Raw genomic sequence first — 13,378 nt, 5'->3', positions numbered from 1 at the left:
GGGACTCGATCCCAGGACTCTGAGATCATGACCTGAGCCGAAGGCAGCGGCTTAACCCACTGAGCCACCCAGGCGCCCTCTGAGAATTTTTTTTTAACAAAAGCCAGGAATGGTAAAAAAACAAAACAAAACAAAAAACCATGAATGAGTATAGAGTTTTGTCTAATGATTCCATCAATTGATATGATCATGTTTTTCTTCTTCGCAGTGTTAATATGGTAGATTACATGGATTGATTTTTTAATATTGAACCAGATCGGCATGCCTGGAATAAATCCCACTCGAGCATGGTATATAAATCTTACCATAATTTGATAAAATCTATTTGCTGATACTTTGTTAAATTCATGAGAGCTATTGGACTGTACTTTTTTTTTGTTGGGGGGTTGTCTGTTTCATGGTAATACTAGACTCATAAAATGAATTGGGAAGTATTCCATCCTATTTTGTGGAAGAAATTATGTAGAATTATTAGTGTTACTTCCTCTTTAAACATTTGGTAGAATTCTCCAGAGAAACCATTTGGGCCTGAGAGTTCTTTTGGGGGAGAAAAGGAGAGCCTCAAATAATGAATTAATTCTCCTTAATTATTATAGGACTATTCAAATGATCTATTTCACACTGGATCAGTTATGGTAGTTTGTGTTTTTCAAGGATTTTGTCTGAGTTGTCAAATTTATGCATATGGAGTTTGTAGTGTTCCCTTATTATCTTTTTGGGATCTATAAAGTCTCTATGCTGTGTTTCATTCCTGATCCTTGTAGTTTGCTTTCTTAGTCTTGCTAGTGGTTTGTCAATTTTATTGATGTTTTTCAGAATACTACCTCTTTGTTTCACTGATTTTTCTTTATTTCTCTCACATTGCTTTCTGGTTCCTTTTATTTTTATTTCCTTACTCATGCTTGCTTAGGGTTTACTTTGCTCTTCCTTTTCTAGGTCCTTAAGGTGGGGCTTAAGATGATTGATTTTAGGCTTTTCCTCTTTCTTAATGTGTGCATATAGTGCTTGAATGTTCTCTCAGCACTGCCTTAGCTGTGTGCCACAAATTTTGATGTTTTCATTTTTTTATTCAGTTCAATGCATTTAAATTGTCTTTCCTTTGGAATTTCTCACTGACCCATGGATTATGTAGAAGTGTGTTTAGTTTTGAAGTATTTTAAGATTTTCCTAGCTTTCTATTGTTGATTTCTATTTTGAGTGTATGGTAATCAGAGAACACATTCTGTATTATTCCATTTTTAAATTGGTTGAGATTTGTCTTTTTGTCTGGATTATGGTCTGTCTTGGTGTATGTTCTATGGGAGCATAAACGAAGGTCTACTCTGCTGTTGTCGGGTGGAGTGTTCCATAAATTTGATGAGATCTTGTTGGAGATGTGTTGTCACTTCAGTTATCAGCATCTACTATCTTTTTTCATTCAGTTTGGGATCTTCCTGGTTCTTGGTATGATGAGAGACTTTTGTTTTCTAATATGTAACAATTTTTTTAAAAAAGTAATCTTCATGCCCAATGTGGGGTTTGAACTCACCACCCCAAGAACAAGGGTCACACGCTCTCTCAACTGAGCCAGCCAGGCACTGCATGATGAGACTTTTTATTGGAACCTGGACATCTTTGTATTATGAGATTGAATCAAAATTTAAACTCCTGGTTTTTTAAAATATTTTTTTAATAAACATATATTATTAGCCCCAGAGGTACAGGCCTGTGAATCACCAGGTTTACACACTTCACAGCACTCACCATAGCACATACCCTCCCCAATGTCCATAACCCCACTACCTTCTTCCTACTCCCCTCCCCCTGGCCACCCTCAGTTTGTTTTGTGACATTAAGAGTCTTTTTTTTTTTTTTTAAGATTTTATTTATTTATTTGACAGACAGAGATCACAAGTAGGCAGAGAGGCAGGCAGAGAGAGAGAGGAGGAAGCAGGCTCCCCGCGAAGAGAGCCCGATGCGGGACTCATCCCAGGACCCTGAGATCATGACCTGAGCCGAAGGCAGCGGCTTAACCCACTGAGCCACCCAGGCGCCCACATTAAGAGTCTCTTACGGTTTCCCTCCCAATCCCATCTTGTTTCATTTATTCTTTTCCTATCCCCCAAACCCCCCATGTTGCATCTCCACTTCCTCATATCAGGGAGATCATATGATTGTTGTCTTTTTCCAATTGACTTATTTTGCTAAGCATAATACCCTCTATTTCCATCCACATTGTCGCAAATGGCAAGATTTCATTTCTTTTGATGGCTGCATAGCATTCTATTGTAGATATACACCAGATCTTCTTTATCCATTCATCTATTGATGGACATCTAGGTTGTTTCCATAGTTTGGCTATTGTGGACATTGCTGCTATAAACATTCGGGTACACGAGCCCCTTCGGATCACTACGTTTTTATCTTTAGGGTAAATACCCAGTAGTGCAATTGCTGGGTTATAGGGTAGCTCTATTTTCAACTTTTCAAGGAACCTCCATGCAGTTTTCTAGAGTGGTTGCACCAGCTTGCGTTCCCACCAACAGTGTAGGAGGGCTCCCCTTTCTCCGCATCTTTGCCAGCATCTGTCATTTCCTGACTTGTTAATTTTAGCCATTCTGACTGGTGTGAGGTGGTATCTCATTGTGGTTTTGATTTGTATTTCTCTGATGCCGAGTGATGTGGAGCACTTTTTCATGTGTCTGTTGGCCATCTGGATGTCTTCCTTACAGAAATGTCTGTTCATGTCCTCTGCCTATTTCTTGATTGGATTATTTGTTCTTCGGGTGTTGAGTTTGCTAAGCTCTTTATAGATTTTGGACACTAGCCCTTATCTGATATGTCGTTTGCAAATATCTTCTCCCATTCTGTCAGTTGTCTTTTGGTTTTGTTAACTGTTTTCTTTGCTGTGCAAAAGCTTTTGATCTTGATGAAATCCCAATAGTTCATGTTTGCCCTTGCTTCCCTTGCCTTTGGCGTTGTTCCTAGGAAGATGTTGCTGCGGCTGAGGTCGAAGAGGTTGCTGCCTGTGTTCTCCTTGAGGATTTTGATGGATTCCTGTCTCACATTGAGGTCCTTCATCCATTTTGAGTCTATTTTCATGTGTGGTGTAAGGAAATGGTCCAATTTCATTTTTCTGCATGTGGCTATCCAATATTCCCAGCACCATTTATTGAAGAGGCTGTCTTTTTTCCACTGGACATTCTTTCCTGCTTTGTAGAAGAGTAGTTGACCATAGAGTTAAGGGTCTATTTCTGGGCTCTCTATTCTGTTCCATTGATCTATGTGTCTGTTTTTGTGCTAGTACATACTGTCTTGATGATGACAGCTTTGTAATAGAGCTTGAAGTCCGGAATTGTGATGCCACCAACTTTGGCTTTCTTTTTCAATATTCCTTTGGCTATTCGAGGTCTTTTCTGGTTTCATATAAATTTTAGGATTATTTGTTCCATTTCTTTGAAAAAAATGGATGTGATTTTAATAGGAATTGCATTAAATGTGTAGATTGCTTTAGGTAGCATAGACATTTTCACAATATTTGTTAAACTTCTGTTTTAACTTTCTGTGAACTGCTTTGGCATGGGAGGGAAAGGTGGGGACTTCATGACCCTCCACCAGCTCTAATCTCTGGCTTTATTTAGGCTCCCTCACTGCAGTGCAGGAAACTACCTCGATGCAATAAACTGAGGCAATTGGACGGCTCAGCTCACCTCATTTATTTTCATCTTCTCATTTAATGGAGTTCTGCACTACCTGCTTTTCAACATCCACAAACATGTATAATTTTGTCTGTGTTTTTGGTTATTTATATTGGGAATGTGATTTCTATAGCTGTGATCACTTCATGGGTAGAAGTGGAAGTCTTCCTGAGCCAGATTTTCAGCTGTAAGAGGCTAAGGCCCTAGGAGATAGGGCCTTGAAACAGTGTGACAAGTGTGTAAGATAGTAATTCCCCGTCTTCTCCCATAAGGACTCATGATGATTTGTTTGCACAATACATACTGGAAAAAGAGGAATATTTGACCATTTGAAGAAGTACCTGCTACAGAACCCTATCTGATATTGATGTCCACAGATATAAAGCATCATATGGCCCTGTTAGAGTGGCAGTGTATGGAGACAGGGTGTCAAATATTCCAGACCCAGGTCTGGCTCTCAGTGGTTGTGCTGGGTTCATAGATCCACCTAGCAGTCATTTCACTGGTCCTTGATGAGTAACTGAGATGGACATATTTGAGAGTTGGCAGACCTACGTTAACCATGACACGGTAAGAGCTCTCATAGTAAAGAAGACCAGCATGAAGCTCTTGAAGCTGCCTCTACCATCTCAGGCCAAGATAATAAATCAAAACTATCACATCAGTGGCCTTCTTGAAGGTCTTCAAGAAGGTGGTCCCATCATAAGGCTATTTGATTCACTAGCCTGGTCCCTGGTAAAACCAGACTGTTCCTGGATTATGACCATCTCAACCAAATAATTTTCAACAAGTAATCGGCTGTGCTAAATGTGGTGTCTTTGCTAGAGCAGATTAACACAGCCTCAGGTATGCAACAGGCAGCCATTATTTTGAGCAATATATTCCTTTCTATCTCTATAGGAAAGGAGGATCATAAAAAGTTTGCTTTCACTAGTGGGATGAGCAGTAATATAGATTTAGTCTTGCACCTGGACCATGTAAACCCTCCCACCCCGTCATCCTATCACCTAGACCATCTGGGCATTCCACAAAGTATCACCTTATCACACTGATGTCATCATGGTCATTGTACAGGATGAACAAGAAATGCAAGTACATTAGAGACTGGAGGTACATAAACCTGTGAATATTCAATGATGTTTTTAGAGGTCCAGTGGTCTGGACCATGCCAGGACATTCCCTCCAAAGTAAAGGAGAAATTTTACATCTCCCATCTCACTATTAGGAAGGGAACACACTGCCTGGTAAACCTCTTTGGGGTTTACAGACAGCATATTTCACAGTGTTCTGATACTGTTATTAATTTTGATTATACACAGACAGGTGCAGTCATGGCCTGCAAAGGGCATAATGACCAGGTAACCTCTTTGGACTAGAAGTACAAGTTAAGGGGGTGTAGCTAGGAATCTAAATGGGGAGTAGAGTGGGGAGAGGATAAATACCCCTGCAGACAGGACAAGCTGTAGCAGCAGGGGCTGTGAGCTGTCCCAGACCTTCCCCTGTGTTTTCCCAGGAAAAGGGGCCTATCAGAATCCCAAAGAGATCATTTCAGAACTTACGAAGTAAATGGATCTGAAAGTCACAAAAGGTGGACTGTAGTGGAGACTTACAGTGGGCCCCAATTTCCCGCTCCAGGACTGAAGCTGCTGAGAATGCTGAAAGCTCTTATTGGAGTTCCTCCTGGAACTACCTTCACCTGTAGTCAGTCATCTCACCTGAGCACATGGCCCTTTCGGGGTCCACGTGGGGGTACATGTCTGGCCACTTGCCTCAATAGGTTACACATTTCTGCACAGCGATCCTAGCTTGAGTGTGAGAGACCAAGGTCTTTGTTGACACCACTCAGGTCCCCCTCCCCCTCTACCCAGTCCCCCTTCCTTGACTCCCCCTCCATACACTTCCTGCAAACAAATTTCCAATTCAGTCTGTTTCACCAGGAACTCACATTATAGCAAATCAAGATAGAAACACTTCGGGATTAGCTGTGTGGAATGTTGTGCCTGTTACTCAGGCAATTTCAGAGAGCTTCACGTTGCTAATGGTGGTGGTATGGAAAGATGTTGTTAAATGAGCTTTTCATCTTTACTGTAGGGATGGAGATCACTGAAATGGCAAATTTCCAACAACGCCAGTGGCACACTTGAGTTATGGAGTCTGGCCAGTGTGAGGCTGGCGACAATTATCAGTGCAACTGATGATAAACCTCTATTAGCTGGGATAGCCTCATGTGAATGAAAGTTATTTACCTGACTCGGAGTGGTAGATGAGCTCGAACAGTAGGATAAAAACAAGTCTCTGAGCTTCTAGTAAGGATCGCAGAGTCAATGGTCTCTTCTTTACCTTTCCTAAATTGTGTGACCTCGCAGTATATTTGAGTGACTATCATAATCCATTTGTCAACTGTTGGTCTTTTTTCCACTCATGGACCTTGAATTTATGCAGAGCTACCTACTTCCCTTATCTCCCCTCAAGATCCCTATTCTAGAACTACCCAATGACTAGCCCTATATCGTAACCCTGGTCTAGAAACCAAGGTACCATCTTTTTCATAATTTCAGGGGCTGGTTATAGAAACAAAAGTTCTCCTTAAATTTCTTTCATCTCAGCTTCATTTTCTCCCAGCAATTATCTTTAGGCCTTATTTGAATCCCTTTAGAAAAGCAGAATCCAGGGCACCTGGGTGGCTCAAGTGGGTTAAGCCTCTGCCTTCAGCTTGGGTCATGATCTCAGGGTCCTGGGATCGAGCCCCACGTTGGGCTCTCTGCTTGGTGGGGAGCCTACTTCCCCCTCTCTGCCTACTTGTGATCTGTCAAATAAATAAAATCTTTAAAAAGAAAAAAGTAGAATCCATTGTGCTTATTCAACTTCTTGACTTTATCAATATACCTAACAAAAATAACTTTTTTTTTTAAAGATTTTATTTATTTATTTGACAGAGAGAGACAAGTAGGCAGAGAGGCAGGCAGAGAGAGAGAGGAGGAAGCAGGCTCCCTGCTGAGCAGAGAGCCCGATGCAGGACTCGATCCCAGGACCCTGAGATCATGACCTGAGCCGAAGGCAGCAGCGTAACCCACTGAGCCACCCAGGCGCCCCAAATAGAACTCTTAAAACCGAAGCCTATTTGCTTAAGTCCTTTGCCCACAGCACCCATGGGATCTAGCCTGCAAATGCATCCTCTTCAAATGTAAGGGCCTATTTAATCAGAGGGAGCCATTTTGTTGTCTACGCAGTCAACTTAGATTGACCCTGCCCCTCCCAGAGGAACTTACTTGCAAAGCCTAGATACAAGGACAGGTCAGGCCAGGTAAAGACATCCCAGTCAGTGGGGTGTGCATATATCTACCAGGGTAAATTAAAATTCAATTGGCCACGCGTGTGTAACCTACCAGTTTTTTTGTGTGTGTGGCAGACCTAGCATGACTGCAGTTTTCTCTGTGTATTGCAATCTCATTGGCCACCTGTGTATAGCCCGGCTAAACTACCTCTATAAAAGTTAAGTCTGTGAGGCTGGGAGGGGTCACCTCTTTGCAAGAGACGGCCCTGACTGGTCAGTTTGATTCTTGATGCTCGGCACGAAATAAAGTTTTGCTTGACCTTCACTTTGTATCAGTCTCACTCCTTTGATTACGGACCCTAATACTTCTTCCTTCCTTTTTAGCACTAAACCCCAGTAGTTCCAGAGGACAACCTACTTGGTGGTCCTATCCCCAGTCTACTCAAGCCTGGTAAACAACATCTAAAAAGAACACAAGCTTATAGTCAGTGGTATTGTAATAGCACTGCACAGTGACAAATGGCAACCAGACTTGGGTAGGCACAGGAGAACATACAGAATTATCCAATCATTATGCCATACACCTAAGACTAACATAACATGGTGTGTCAAGTATGCTACAATCAAAAAAAATTGGAAAATTAGAAATTTAAAATTTATCAAAACATGCACACAAACACTTAAAGACCATACACAGCCCCATTTGTAGCGGACAGAAAAGTAAACATAAAGGTGCGGTGGTGTTCAATCCTAACTGCATAAAAGTAACTGCTGTGCATATTGTATCACTGTTGTAAAAACACCAAAAAATAAAAAGAGCAAACCTCTTTATTTCCTCTTAAGATACAAATGCTCAGTTTGTATGTGGGACCATTCCTGGAGACCATGGCTAGCTCTTCCACTTGTTCCAACAAATTGCAGGCCAAACAGGATCTAGACTGTTTCCATCTGTTAAATCTACAGCCTGGTAGCCTATGAGCAGGACTGCCCGGTAAGGCCGGATGTAGTAACAGGCAAGCACGGAGGTAGGAGATACGGTGGATTCAATGTGTATGTGCAGTTTAGGCCCATGTCCCCACATGCTCTGTAAATTCCATTATTTGGTCAGAGCTGGGAGTGGTATCAGGGTGCTGGCCCATTGTTGCTCCCGGCTCCTCTGATTCTGCTCTTCTGCTTCTGAGGGTCAGAAGGGTTAGATCATCTGGGAGCTGGTGGGGGCCATTTCCTTGGCAGCCTGCCGGGCTAACCAGTACTTGTATCTTTTGGTCTTAGGCCTCTCAAAGTTCACCACAGACATAGGTACCTTCACAGTGTCAAGTCCGTTTACCTGTACACAAAATGACAGGAAGAGGTCAGTTGGGCAGATAAGAGCTACTACCATCCAATCCCACCTTTTCACCAGCCAGAAAGAGGAGACCATATGCGACACACTCACCGTCACCTCACACCAGTACTCCCCCCACTGCGTAATGGGCTCTTCTGGTAACTTTAATGCATGTGGGGCGACCACAACACCAAGCTGCAAAAAGTCACAACCAAAAAGAGATCTGTTTACATTGATGCAACTGTAGGCAACCTCAAAGGAGGTTCTGGAGTTTCCTGTAAAGGAATGAAAAAAACTGAGTTTACACTGGCTGATTCCTTGGGAGGGCACAGACCTCCAGAGATAAGAGCAGAGAAACTCGGTCCTAATTTCTCAGAAGAGGAGGAGGATTCACCAAGGAAAAGCAGGTCTTGAGACTGAAAATCACTTCACAAAAGTACAAATTCCCCAGTGAGTCACATTTCCTAGGTTTTCCCTATCTAGAGAGGAAATAAATAATTCCACCATCTTTTCCAATCTGCCTTCAAATTCTGGCCACTTAGTCCTTAGCCATTTCCCTCCCACAACCCCTGCAACCAAACAACACTTTCCCTAACTCCAGCTGTATGATCACACCCTTTCCTAACAGATCAATCGTTGGCCTCATTCCCGGGGAAGCTTCTATCCTCAGAGGTACAGCAGTATTTGGGAACACTCACATTTTTGAAGAAATGGCGGGCAACTATTTCAGGGTTTAGTTCCCATTTGACGTTATTCTTCATCCCCACCTCCAGATGACAGCTTCTCAGAAATTTCACTGTCTGATAGGAATTATAAACAAGAGATACGTTAGAGGGACGCCTGGGTGGCTCAGTGGGTTAAGCAGCTGCCTTCGGCTCAGGTCATGATCCCAGCGTCCTGGGATCGAGTCCCGCATCGGGCTCCTTGCTCCTCGGGGAGCCTGCTTCTCCCTCTGACTCTGCCTTCCACTCTGTCTGCCTGTGCTCGCTCTCGCTCGCTCTCTGACAAATAATATAAAAAAAAAAAAAAAGAGAGAGAGAGAGATACGTTAGAGTTGCAATCAAAGGAGAAGAAACACGTTAGCAAGAAGCATAAGGTCTGGGTTCAGGAAAAGGGCACAATTTCTGCCTCACAAGCATATAGGGAAGGTGACTGGGAGGGAGAATATTCTTCTTTTTAAAAATCTATTTATTTGACAGCACAAGCAGGGGGAATGGCAGGCAGAGAGAGAGGGAGAAGCAGGCTCCCTGCCCAGCAGGGAACCCAACGTGGGGCTCAATCCCAGGACCCCAAAGCCACGACCTGAGCTGAAGGCAGACGCCCAATTGACTGAGCCATTGTCTCAAGGCTGATTTTGTAGGAAGATGTTTTAGTGAAACTTTGGAGGAGAAGGCCACCTATACCTGGCTGTTCCTAAGCAAGGAGAAATAGGCTATGTCAAAGTTAGACCTATCAATGGGGACCAGTGGTATATCTCAGAAGAGACTGACTTTTTCTTTTCTTTTTGAGAGAGACAGCATGCATGAGTGAGGAGGGGTATAAGGAGACAGAGAATATTAAGCAGGTTCCACGAAGAGCAAAAAGCCCGACCTGGGGTTTGATTTAACAACCCTGAAATGACCTAAGAGGAAATCAAGTCGGACGCTTAACCAACCGAACCACCCAGGTGCCTCAGGATAGAATAACTTTCACAGACCATATTAACCCAATACTTCTGGCCCTTCAGTCCTACCCCTACCCCATTAACAATTTCTCCCTGCTTAGAGAATGAAGTATAAATTCATTAGCTGAGGATTCAAAATGTTTTGCAATCTCACCCCAACTTTCTTTCCAGCCATATGTTTTGTAATATTACCCTATGTAAGTCCTCTGGTTTTGCTAGACTGGTTCTACTTTCCATGTTAAAATAATGCCTGAACCACCTATACTTTTTTTCCCTTGATACCTTTCCCACTGTCCTGTTCTATCCAAAGCCTACTAATCCCACAAGGCCCAATTCAATCCCATCTGAAGAAAAGTCCTCTCCAGTCACCCTAACCCTTTTTGATCCATGTCATTCTTATAATCTACTGCCTTGAGGTTACTGATCACCTTCTCATGTGCCTATGTTCTCTGTGACTTATCTGTAAATATCCTTGGAGACAGAATCCTCATCTCCCATTTTTCCATGGATCCCCTGGTAATCGGGCTGGGGCCCTCCTCAATAAGGGCACATCACCCAACAAGTGAGGATCTCCCAGGAGGTCTCAATACCAGTTATGGCAGCCAAACATTTCTCCTTTCTCCTACACTTGTCTCTGCAATCAGGAGATTTCAAGGAAATCAAGGAGCCTCTCAGGAAGAAAATGGTGAATCCTTAGGTGACAAGTAACAACTTTCTATGTTTTTACTCACCATCTCACCTGCCCTGGTCTGGATCTTCTCTAATTTTCCTTCTTGTCTCAGCTAAAAAAGAAAGTTAAAGATGAGAAAAAAGAAAAAAAATAGGAGTCCATGATAAATATTGAATTTACTATGCTGGATACAGGCTGAGTTTCTGGATTCTTGTACTTCTAGTCTCTATTTCATTTTTAAGTTAGATAGCAAAGAAAAGAAAGTTGCAAGAAGAAATCTTATGATTTTTATTCCTCCAAGCCCCTCGGCCTTCCTTGCGCTCACCAATTTCTCCTCCTCAAACAGTTTCTTGTTTTCAGGGGAGGCATATACAGCCAGACCTTGAGGCAGTAGTTGATTCCGGCCCAAAGATTTCTTCACTGAGACCAGGTCACCCCGGACTCCAAGTCCTACCAATGAGAACAGATACTGGATCAGACTCCTGTTTAAGGAGCCAAGAATCAAAGAAAGAAGCAGCTATTATTCCCTCATAGCGCTTATTCTAGAAAAAATGCTAATATTCACTAAGAACACTTAGAAATTTCTAATTAGTTTCTCTGGGCCTGATTTAGAAATTTAATATTCCCTGTACAAAGTGAGAGCTGTCCCATCATTGGATCTCAGTAACTGTAGCACATGCTATTAGGCCTCCTTTTCCCTCCTTGCACTGTTGCATGTTTCTCTATGCAGGAACGCGAGGGCACAATCATAGTACTTGTTATGGCTTCTTCTCAAATATACAGCAGCTCATTTCTACAAAGTAGAGTAAGGACGAAAACAGCTAAGGGGGGACGGCAGGGAAAAGCTAATACCAAAGAGAGCCAGCCTAAGATAGGAAGGATCTTTACCAGGCCTCACCTTCCACGGACTGCGTGAGGATGAGCTCCAGGCTGCCTTTGGGCCCGTGTTTCGTGTCCTCTACCAGCTTATAGACCCGGTGTCGCCGGCGTAGGCGCGGCTTCCGGCCTTCTCCGGCCAGCGGCACCTTCCACCAGCGCTCCACGATGACTGTGCCCTGGCAGCCGGGGACGGAGGGTGAGTGAGCCTCCCGGAGAACCCCCTGCCGCCCTCAGCCGCAGGAACAGCCCCTGCCAAGCCGCGGCCCCCCAGAACGGTATTTGGGCGTAAAGAGTCCCACCAGAGGCGAGGACTCCCTGAGCTCAGAGGTGGCCCTCACCCGATTGTGAGAGAGGCTGAAGTCGCGCTCCGGGCCGGGCGTGCCCCCTGCGAGTCGCGGGAGCAGCAGGCCCCGCACCATTCCTCGCAGCAACGCTCTCCCCGCGGCCGCCGCCATGTTCCCAGCGCCGAGGGAGAGTGGAAGAGGACCCCAGCGCCGGCGCAGGAAAGGCCCCAGCGGCTGCCCGCGGCGCGCCTGAGCTGCCACCTCTCCGGCTGGCGAAGCCGAGGAGCAGATCCGGCCCCAGTCCGAGGGTGGCCTAGCCGCCTCCTGGCGGTCGGGAGCTGGGGGAGCTAAGGCAATGATCTGTGATTCGGCGTTTTCCTCACTCCCTCCTTCCTGTTTCTTTTCCGAGCAGGCACGCCCTGACAGATCATGGCATGAACCGGAGAAAGACACCGGCTCCTTCTTGGCTTCACTTTATCTTTAAAATGGGGGCTTTGGTTTATTTCTTGTGGCTTTGAGGTCACTTGCGGCTGTGGCATTCTGTGATAACTGGATGCCAAGGGAAGAGGGTTGCTGCGCTCACTTTTCCTTACTTGAGATCTTCCTAAAATGGGGGAGAGATGGGATCCTCTGGAAAACTGTGGGCAGCCAGGAGGAGGCCTACCCTTAATCTTTACAACTGTGTTACTCCAGCTAGTATTTAAAGAATTCTAAATCGCAAGGGAGATAAGCCACAGAAAAAGGAAAGCATGGCAGTGGTGAGGGAGCAGAAGGCACAAAGGACAAAGCACAAGCTCACAACCCACAACCCCCACCCCAGCTTGTGCTTTGTCCCCAGCTTGCCTTCTGCTCCCTTCGCAGCAGGGTCCAGACTGTTCTGTGGAGAATCTTCCTACCCGAGAGAAGACCACATGGAGTGAACAGGGTCTGTTTGGCATCAGAGATTGCGTAAAGGTGTTCTATGCATCCTGTTATTTGACCCTTAAACGTTCTCATTTCTCCTAATTACACTTGCCTCACTTAGCTTCCGGGACACCAGTTTTGTTTCTGTTGTCTTCCAACTTCACCAATTTTCTTCACAGTTTGCTTTGCTGATTTCTCCTTTTCTCCGAACTTAACTTGGGAGTGCCCCTAGGACAGTCTTTGGATCTTGACTCTTTTCAATATACATCCCTGCTTTGATCTCATTCAGTCTTCGTGATTTCCAAAGTTCTTTCTCTCTCCTAGACTTCTCCTAAACTCAGACTTGAATAGCCCACTGCTTATTTGTCTTCTTATTTATCTAATGGGCAATTCAAAGTTAACATGCTTCAAATCAAACCCATCTCTACCCTGCCTCAAACTGCCTCACCTGCGGCCTTCCCCATCTCAGTTGATGGAAACTGAAACTGTTCTTTCAGTTCTTGGACTCAACTTATTTTGCTCAGACTCCCAGAAATTCTGGGGGTTCTATCTTTAAACTGTTTCCAGAATCCAACTACTTCCCACCACCTCTAATGGTTCAGCCTGGAGTAAGACACCATCTTTCTTCTGGATCAGTAGTAGTTTGTTGGCAAATCTGCCTTTGTGCTCTGCAATTTATTTACAACACAACAGTCAGGATCTTT

The 13,378-nt window shown here is 44.2% G+C and overlaps 1 protein-coding gene across 1 annotated transcript; it reads right to left on the bottom strand.

The window, feature by feature from the left end:
- Positions 1-7,584: 7,584 nt before the first annotated feature.
- Positions 7,585-12,245, bottom strand: MRPL9 (mitochondrial ribosomal protein L9). Its single transcript, XM_059138351.1, has 7 exons — positions 11,826-12,245; positions 11,507-11,663; positions 10,934-11,058; positions 10,670-10,720; positions 8,974-9,075; positions 8,387-8,470; positions 7,585-8,278 (listed from the first exon to the last, which is right to left on the bottom strand). The coding sequence occupies exons 1-7, from the start codon at positions 11,940-11,942 to the stop codon at positions 8,144-8,146; spliced, it is 771 nt and encodes a 256-aa protein (XP_058994334.1). The 5' UTR covers positions 11,943-12,245; the 3' UTR covers positions 7,585-8,143.
- Positions 12,246-13,378: the final 1,133 nt, after the last annotated feature.

The sequence above is a fragment of the Mustela lutreola genome, chromosome 10, assembly GCF_030435805.1.
Source record: "Mustela lutreola isolate mMusLut2 chromosome 10, mMusLut2.pri, whole genome shotgun sequence".
Taxonomy (NCBI): domain Eukaryota; kingdom Metazoa; phylum Chordata; class Mammalia; order Carnivora; family Mustelidae; genus Mustela; species Mustela lutreola.
Note: the sequence above shows the minus strand (reverse complement) of the source record. Positions and strands in the feature narration are given on the sequence as shown.